Source organism: Vigna unguiculata, chromosome 10 (genome assembly GCF_004118075.2).
Source record: "Vigna unguiculata cultivar IT97K-499-35 chromosome 10, ASM411807v1, whole genome shotgun sequence".
Taxonomy (NCBI): Eukaryota; Viridiplantae; Streptophyta; class Magnoliopsida; order Fabales; family Fabaceae; genus Vigna; species Vigna unguiculata.
In genome coordinates, this window is record NC_040288.1 from 29,567,528 (window position 1) to 29,577,689 (window position 10,162).

Below are 10,162 nucleotides of genomic sequence, written 5' to 3' on the forward strand. Positions count from 1 at the left end.
TATTGAATTTATCATATTATTCGTTGTTAATCTCTTTTTATTTTCATATTGTACAAATATCATCTTTCAAAGTCAATATTTGTAAATTGAGTTAAACTTTAAAAATTATTTTTTAATATAACATCAAAATTTATTGTTCTTATCCCAGGGAGATATATTGAGCCTTGGGTCTCCCACTATCGAACCCTCCCTATATCCTCAATATTTAAACACATGTGTTAAGAATCATATATTAATTACAAATATAATTAAATTATAATATAAATAGATACAATTCACAATATAAATATATATATATATATATATAAATCAATTTTATAATTTCGAGTTCACATTTTAAGACTTCATCCACATGAACATAATTTGTTTTGTTATAATTCAATTCTCCTATATTTTACTCCACATGCTATGCTTGTTCCTCCTCACACGCAATAGTACAAGTTTCTTAATCAGACATTATACACAATAAAAAATATGAAAAAAAAATACTTTACTGCATAATAATTCACTTCTCCAATTAATTTTAACTTACATATGAAATATTACAAAATTTGTAATTAATATCTCTTTATTATTAGAGTTGTGGCAGCCCAAGTGACAAAAGCAGTGCAACAACAGGGGCACTGAGAGTCCGAACCAACACCTTTTCCCTAAGCCAAGAAAAAGAAAAAATAGAAAAACTTACTCGTTACACCGATTCCGATGCAACGGTAGCCACATTTCTAAAACTTTCCATTAACAACATAATAGAATAGAAGTTCTTCATAACCCATTACTTAGTCCCACCCTCATCTTCATCCTCATCCTCTTTCTCCTACTTAGGATTGGAACTTATCATTTTGACTGTGGCTTCTCATCTTCAGAACTCAACCCCAAACCACCAGAAATTTTACCGTAAGCCCACTGAGCAAAAGACTCGGTCTTTTCACCGATAGTTTGGACGGCGGGAGTGGCGGCATCCACGGCGGGTGCGGTAACTTCCTTGGCAGATTCGGCGGCTGATGAGGCGGTGTCGCCGACAGCTTTGAACGTTGGGGCGGCGGCCTCCTTAGCGTCGTGTGCGCTGCCTTTGGCGCTTTCGAGCACATCGCCCCAAGTCGTTCCAATGCACACGGCGAGGCACACCACCACGAAAACGAACTTCAAGTTTTGGGTGTTCATGATGTTTTTGAAATTTATTCAAATGATTGTGTTTTATTCTTTGTCGGATTTTTACTATATGTTTTTACTAAGCACGTTATTAACGAGAGTGATTCAATTCGTTCTTATAACCACTTGTGACAACCTCAAACTCTGAAATATAGGTGGAGCAAAATACACAAAGGATTTCAACCACATATTATAATATGTTTGATGTTCTAAATCGAGATAATATACTAATTTATCTAACTGATTATCGTAATCCATCCAAATTCGTTTCAACTTCCAAGAAATTATAGCCTGAAATTGTTCTACTTTTTTCTAAATTATTTAGTGGTATTAAACTCATTAGAGATTCAAAGTGAAATCCTAAAATTATACTACAGAATTTTTCCAAATAATGGAGTCTCCTTCTAAAGCAAATTCATGTTTTCTTTCTTCGATGCTAAAATAGCAAATACATCACTTCATCCAGTTTCCTTTGGCTCATAATTAAGCTATCCTATTTATTATTATTATTATTATTATTATTATTATTATTATTATTATTATCTACTTTTTCTTTATCAAAACATAAATGATCTAATATACTATTGTTATGAAATTAATCGATGTTATTGACTTACTAATAATTATTCTCGATCGATTAATATTGAAGTTATTTAAATTGTTTAGATTAATTATACATATGGACTTTTTTTCTTGGTAGATAAACAAAAAAGTTGTTCTTTATTTTCTCTTCTTTAATCTCTTCTTCTTTGTATTAGTAGTTTTATTTTATAATATATTATTATCATGACGCTCCAACCAATTCGGCGCTAATGTAAATGTAAACGTTTATTTTTTTTTGTGTCAATCCAAACTTTTTTTAATCTTTCTTCATTTACAATTTTATCTTATATTCTTATTTATATTTTTAATTTTGTGATAAAAATTATTTGACTTTATCAATTTTCATTTCTGTCTTATTATTATTCTTATATTTTTATTATGATGATAATTATTATAACTACTATTTATATTTGATTATTTGTTTCCTAACATTTAAGATTGTTATATTAATTTTATAATTTCACACATGAATATGATTACTATTATTATTATTTTAGGTGTTAAATATAAATGTGTCAAATCTTGCAAAATTTTAATTTTTGGCCTTTGATACTCAAAGGAGGAATTATTTATATTGAATATTAGATGCTGAAATACATCTAGATGCATTGAGTCTTCTGAAATACATCTAGATGAACGAGTCTTGTGATGTCATTAAAGAAGGGGTTAAATATGTTTTTGGTCCCATAATTTTCAGATAATTTTGGAATTAGTCTATTTCTAAAATTTGTACCAATTTAGTTCTTCATCTTTCAAAATACGTGAATTTAGTCCTTTTAATCAAATTTTGTTAAATTTATTTGACATTTCAAGCGCATTTCATAATAGTATTTGGCTTAACATTAAAGCAAAAGTGTGTCAAATAGTATAAACAATTTAAATACAATCTTGAAATACGTACGGAACATCAAATAACTTAACAAAATTTGATTAAAATGACTAAATTCACGTATTTCGAAAGATGGAGGACTAAATTGGTTCAAAGTTTCGAAATGGACTAATTTCAAAATTCACTGAAAATTAAGTTAAGGGACCAAAAATATATTTAACACTTAAGGAAATAAATGAAGCAATTGAGAAACCAATTTGTTACTGCGACAACAATATTGTGAAAAGAATTTGACAAATATTCTGAATTTATTTTATGCCTTATTGTGGTTGAACAAAATAATTAACTTTTGATGAAAAATCATAAGATTTGTCCAACTAGTTTTGTTTCATTCTTAGAAGTGAATGCTGCAACAATATCTCTGATTCATATTTTCATGATCACAATCATGGTCTTGATTGTAGTTGTGGTCGTGCTAAGGGTTATGGTTGTGAATATGGTCATAAAAGAAATTTCAAAAAAGGACATTTTATCATTAGAAACAGAACTATGAAAAAGGAAGGGATAATAAACAGGTGAATATAATAACAAATAAGATAAAAATTACTTAAGATAATTTTGATAATGACCATATAGATGTCACTTGATATTGTTTTTTCTTTTTTTAAATCAGATGAAAACATCTAATTTTATATATATATATATATATATATATATATATATATATAATGTATATAAATTTATTGTTATTGGTGGCAGTAGTTATACAAATTAATTCTTATAAATAATACATTATTCATATTAATTTTTTCTTTATTAAATCATTTTAATTCACATCTTAATAATCAATATATCTTAACATTTATCTAAAAGATAACGGTCTAATTTATTATATATTTTATTTTTAGTAAATGATAATATATGTATTATTAAGAGTAAATATAATTTAAAATAACAGTAAATTAAAATTAAATATAATTAGTTTATTTAAAAAATTAACAATAAAATTAGTAAGATAATTATTTTAATTTAAAAAATATTATTTCTTAAAGAGTAAAATTAAACAAGTAAAGTATATATTAAAAGAATATATCAGTTGTATATAATGTATTATGAAAATATGGAAATATATAATATATGGAAATATAATTATTTCAAGTTTATTTATAATGTATCGAAATATAGAAATATAAATATTAAAATAAGTGTGTTTACTGTTTTTAGTAATAATAATATAATTCTAATAAATAAAATTATATGTATTTCTAATAATAAAAATAAAATTTTAATAATAAAATTAAATATATTTTTTCTTAAAATATTAAAAATAATTTTTATTTATCTTGTGAATAATTATTTTTTTGTTATTAATAATTGTTTTAATTTATAAAATAAATTAATTTTTAAAACATAATAATAAAATTAATATGATAATTATTTTAATTTAAAAAATATTATTTGTTAAAAAATAAAATTAGAAAAGTAATATATATATTAAAAATTATAAACTCAGACTGAAATATTAAAAAAAAATTAAATAAATGAAATTTAAATTTATTAAAGAACCCGTGCGCACTAGAATATATATATATATATATATATATATATATATATATATATATATATATATATATATATATATATATATATATGATTTCAACGTATTTGTAATCCAAAGTCTCAAAAAATCTTAATTATCGAATCTTTTTATGAAAATTCTTTGGATTATCAATCATCTCATGAAATATTTTTCCAAAACATGTCGTCAATTATTTCTATAAGTATAAAGGATGTTCTTAGTTACTTTTTTCCAATCTTTTTTTTTTCTCTAAATTCCAACAATATTTTAAAAATATTATAGATAATAAAAAATAACGTTCAATTGAAATCTTAAATCTTAAAATATAATCAATTGTACATTTATTTTGTGGTAGCATGCATTATTTTGATCCACATTTGTGTTAGAGTAATTGTAAGACCTGATAAGCGATAACTTCAGCCAGCGGGAGGGAGAATGTTCCTCTGAATCGAAACCCCTGCTTCAACCACCCACTTCAACAAAAGGTTACTCTCCATTTTCTCACGTTTCAATTCCCACTTTCCTTTCTGTTTAACTTTACCTTTGAATTTCATCGTACTTTCGTTCGCAATTTATGTTGTTTCCTGTTTGGTCGTAGAGATTTTGTTATTTTCGTTCATCTCTTGTTGGAATTAGATTAGTCATGTTATATAAAGCCCTTGTTTTGGTGCTAACTGTATCCAAGGTCGAATAATTAGGGCATCTGATAGACTTGGTTGTTGTAAAATTTATAGCCTATGCACAGGAGAAAAATAAGAAAAAGAAAGCTTATTTATAAACGGAACTTGCCCTAAATTAGTTTAGGTATAAGTTAATTTTAACTTATTTAGAAGCTAATTTGAAGTTTCTTCTATTCGGTTCTTCTCTTAGAAGTGTTTTCTGGAAATATGTGTGAATCAGTAGAGCCGAGGGAATCATATGTATAATATTTCTTTATTTACAATGTTTAATGGCGAAACTAACATAGTAGTAGTAATAATTCAATTAAAAAGTGCATGGAAATTAGCTCAAGGGGTTGCTAAGACCCTTTAATACGCGTTTTGTGTTTCCCTTCTTCCTCTCAAAAGGTATAGACTTTTAGGTATTCAGTTTTGTTTCAATTTATGTCAGTGTGTTTGGATTCACATTAGACCACCCAAATGAAATGATGGCATTAGAAAGCCAAGAAGACAGTCCATTTCTTTGGTAATCTTATTTTTGTCATTTAGGTATCTCTGCCTAATGTATTTCGTTTTTAATTCTTTCTATTAGGATACAATTGGAGTTATTTGTTGATATTTGATCTATGTAGTCGAGTTCACTTAGTAGACAGAGATTTTTAATGTTTGTTTGTTGTACAATTAGAACTATTTAATAGCATTGTTAGTCCTTGTGTGATTGTCCGAGTGTTGCTTTTGGGACAAGGAATGTTTGAACATTGTTGGGAAATTGGGATAGGTATAAAGGTTTCTAATGTTTTATAGAATAAAATAAACGAACTTCTAGGTACAATACTCATATTTGTAGCGAGTTGCATCAATTTTCCTATGGCGAAGGTGTAATAGTTCAAGTCATAATCAAATTGTGAGATTTGAGTTGTTATACTCCTAACTAGAAAAAGTTGTCTTAACTATTAATTATAATTTTTTGCTTAATAGTAAACACTTGATCCAACAAATTACAAATAATCTCATTTCCAGTAAAGTGGTTTAGTTGAGAATGAAAGATATTTTTTACCTAGTGCCACTTTTGTTTTTTCTAGTGGAACTAGTGCCCCTTAAATAATAGGGATTTTGAAAATGAATGAGTATACTAGTGGCATATGTCCCAGTAAGTTTAAACTTTGAATGTCTGAAATCTTCAAATTCAGATAATTCTATCTAACATAAACTCAGTATGCCATATTGTGCTTCAAATTATGATATGAACTGCTTTTCGTGGAAATAGTCAACTACTTTGATATCTTAGTTGAAAATAGAAATGTATCACAGTAAACTTAATTTTCTTTTCAGCTGACTAAAATCCCTGAGAAACTAGATTAAAATCCTGAAAATTTACAGCTGCCTAGTTATTAGTTCATGCTGGGCTGACTTGTTTTGTATTTCAGCATTTTAGCTTACAGATTTGGAGCTGAGTGGTTTGTTAAAAATTGAAAAAAACTATGGATAATCTAGATATCTATTGATATTGCCTAATGAGATATATATCAACAACTGCTTGTACTTATCTGATTCAGTTCTATTTTAGTAAACTAACACTGTTCCATATAAAAGACTTCCCTGTGGTTTTCTTTGTTTGCAATATAGCTGGGAGTGGGGGCCTAGACTTACGGGGCACGCCTAAGATTTGGTGATTGTATGCTAGCAGGAAACGGGTGTGAAAAGAGGAGATGAGGTGGCTGTGGCGGTGGGTGTAACTGAATTGCCAAATGTGTGAGACAGATTTTGGTGTATATAGGGAATGTTTAGTAGAGAGTGTGGCAGCTAGAAGTTTGGAGAATTCTGTTATGGGCAGAGGGTATAAGCCTCTCTGTAGGAGGCTCAGACCTGTGGTGATAGGATTGATTTTCTTTTGTATTTACTTTCTATTATTGAATTAATGCAAAAAGCCCCGTTTTTGATCTGCACTGTTCCTTTTGTTTTTTCTGGTCAGGAATAATGCATGTGCAAATCAAGGGCTACTTGTATTATTCAATAACAGAAAGTAAATACATAACGAAACCAATCAAACTGTCTTGGAGCTGAAAGAGGCTAATGCCCTCTGCCCATAATAGAATTCTCCCAAAATTCCTGATGTCATTCTTTTTCCTAAACATTGCATTCCTTATATAGCCCGAATCCTGCCTCATGCATTTGGTAATTCAGTTACACCCACTTCATCTGCTCTTTTCACACCCTGGTTCTTCCAAGCATACACTCTTCAAATCTTGGGCCTGCCCTGTAAGTCTGGTCCACCCTTTCAGCTTTATCAGTTTGTCTTATCAAATAGTGCAATTGTGTAAACTCTCACCAATTTATATGACTATTACTCTGAAGTCTGCCTAAGTTTCTGTTTTTCCCCTTTGTTGCATCTGTTACACTTGAAGTACAACGTCCACTGCTTCTTTTTTTTCTTGTTAAGATTTGGTGAGAAAAGAAAATACAAGTGAAACTGAACATAGATTTGAATATCATAGGACATTTGCTGTAACTGAAGGTGTCCGAATCTCATTTTTTAGAACAGCACTGTTTGAATAGTCCAAGGTGGCAGAGGTCCTGCAATTAACTTGTCTCTGGTCTCTTGAATAACTCTTATTTTGATTTTCCTTTTAAATTGTTAGACTTACACTCTCTTCTTAAGGTGGCATCCAAGTTGGTGATGCATGCTTTCTTATCACATTACTCACTCCTTCCAACAGTCCACAGTTTCTTGATTTTTGAAGTTTAACAGTGTTGTGTTTGCTATGTCTTAACTTCAGGTGCAAGACAACAAAGAGCATAAAACCCTTTAGAGTGTCAGCAGTCAAGAATGAATACAGGAATGGCTTCATTAACTCAAGTCCATTATAAAGTACATACTTCTACTTTCAGAAGGGTGAATCCTAGAAACCAAGGATTATTGAAATCTGGAAAACTATTCCAACACCCAGGATCCGCCTTTCCTAGTACTCACATTAACCTATCCTGCGTACGCTGCACGAAGTTAACCCCATGGGAGTCATCATCTGTCACATATGCTCCTACTGATAATCAAAGTGATAAATTTTTGCCTGAGAGTGCCAACATATTTGAAACTCTTGAATCTAGTAAAACTGCTGAGTCATCAACAGCAAATGCTGAAGGGGCAGTAGAGACAAGATCTCAGCCAGGCCTGGAGCTTCAGTTTTTCAAATGGCCGTTGTGGCTTCTGGGCCCTTCTGTTCTCCTTGCAACTGGCATGGTTCCAACATTGTGGTTACCAATATCTTCCATCTTTCTCGGCCCCAATATAGCCAGCCTGCTTTCCTTAATTGGACTTGATTGCTTATTTAACCTTGGTGCATCCCTTTTTCTCCTTATGGCTGATGCTTGTTCACGGCCAAAGTATCCAACAGAAGAATGCAAAAGCAAGGCTCCCTTCAGTTACCAGTTCTGGAACGTTGTTGCAACTCTCACTGGATTTATTATCCCATTGTTGTTGATGTTTGGATCTCAGAAGGGCTTTCTCCAACCTCAACTACCTTTCATCCCGTTTGCAGTTCTACTCGGTCCCTATCTTCTTCTTTTGTCAGTACAGTTTCTAACAGAGATGTTGACTTGGCACTGGCAATCACCAGTTTGGCTGGTTACCCCTGTAATTTATGAGTCTTACCGTGTCTTGCAACTAATGAGGGGATTAAAGCTTGGGGTTGAGCTCAATGCACCGGCATGGATGATGCATACAATTAGGGGACTGGTCTGCTGGTGGGTGCTAATTGTCGGTCTGCAGTTGATGAGGGTTGCTTGGTTTGCTGGCTTAACTGCGCGAGCTCGTAAGCAGCGATTGTCTTCTGATACTTCTAGTGCTAATGATGATTAGTGATTAATACTAGTGTAAGTTTATTCAGAAAGATACAAATTATAAATTAAGTAGAAGTGGTTTAAGTTTAGTTACGGGTGTTTTCTATCCCACCCATATACCATAATGATATTGCTACACATAAATTAGATATATGCACAAGTAAATTTGTATATATATACTTTATCACTGTATTGCATGCCGTATCATTGGTTGTTTTTGTTTGTGTTATCTTCAATTTGTGAACATATGGTTTCTGTTTTGTACCTCATTTTATGAAGATGAAAGAATTATACAGTTGTTGGTTCAAGGAAAGCTTTATGTGTCTACAATTTTTTATAAATTATAGGGAATAGATTACATGTTATGTTTTGTACTTTCCAGCTAGAATATAATGATGAGATATTCTACCTTAAGTCTAGACACGTATTCATGTTTATCATTAATGACGGATCAGTCTTGTCTGATTTTGTTTTTGGGGTATCCTTGTCTTTCCTCCTGCTCTGTTTAATCATTAATCTGCTTCCTAATCAGCATCTTCATAAATAACAGAAAAAATTATCATTAATGCTGGTTGTTTTTGTGAACTGTTGCATTAGATTGAACATCTGGGTCTTATACTCTACAGAACTCATTTTTGTCTTGAGATCACAGGATTCGCGTTTTACTGTGGTATTATACTGAATTATGGGACACATTTCCAAACATAAGGGACAACCAAATTTCATAGACAGAAAGCTATTTCTAAATGGGGTTAAGTCTTTGTTTTATTTTTATTGTTTTTTTCTTGCCAAACTATGATGTTGACACCTGCTTTTTGCAGTCTTCCTCATAATTGGAAATTTGTTTTCCTTCATTGGTTAGGCAAAATGCAAACATTTTCAATCCTCTTTTTTTTTTTTAATTAGTAATAGACTCACTCTTTCGTATAACATTGCAGATAACTTAGTGTGTAGGATTCTATAGATGTATCTAGAAATGAAAACTAAGATAAGAGGGCAGATTTTTCCTCCTCCTCCATAAACTTCCCCATGTAATTTTTTTTCCTTTTTCTCCTTTCCAGATTACATAAAAATGATTTTCAAATTGTAGAATATAGAAGTCAAAAATAACTTTACAATTGTACAATTGAGAATTTTTCTTAAATAGTTTTTGATTTATACAATTAAAAAGTCAATTTTAGCTTTTGGATTATAGAATGAAAAAAAAAAAACATAATATTTTTATTCGAAGATGTAGGGAAAAATTTAAGGAAGTGAAGAAAGAAAATGCTGATAAGAGGAGGCAAAAAAGGTCTCTGCGTCCAGTATAATACTTCCATCTTTTAAGAGATTTTTCTTTTTTTATTTCCTAACAATAAATAAGACATGTAGGGTTAATTTTAACCTTTTCACCAAAATGGGGTAATTGAATTCAAAATTTACAAAAAATTGGTAGCTTTAATTTCCTTTATATATAAAACATGAATCTTAAATAGAATTTGTATTTTCAAAAACAACTTTTACCAT

General features: G+C 30.2%; 1 protein-coding gene across 1 annotated transcript; it reads left to right on the top strand.

Annotated features, from left to right (window-relative positions):
- Positions 1-4,498: 4,498 nt before the first annotated feature.
- Positions 4,499-8,872, top strand: LOC114167521. Its single transcript, XM_028052622.1, has 2 exons — positions 4,499-4,645; positions 7,597-8,872. Exon 2 carries the CDS (start codon positions 7,647-7,649, stop codon positions 8,673-8,675), a length of 1,029 nt encoding a protein of 342 aa, XP_027908423.1. The 5' UTR covers positions 4,499-4,645; positions 7,597-7,646; the 3' UTR covers positions 8,676-8,872.
- Positions 8,873-10,162: the final 1,290 nt, after the last annotated feature.

Excerpts from the sequence above, each read along its gene's own strand:
- LOC114167521 (XM_028052622.1), top strand. The coding sequence starts at position 7,647 with ATGAATACAGGAATGGCTTCATTAACTCAAGTCCATTATAAAGTACAT.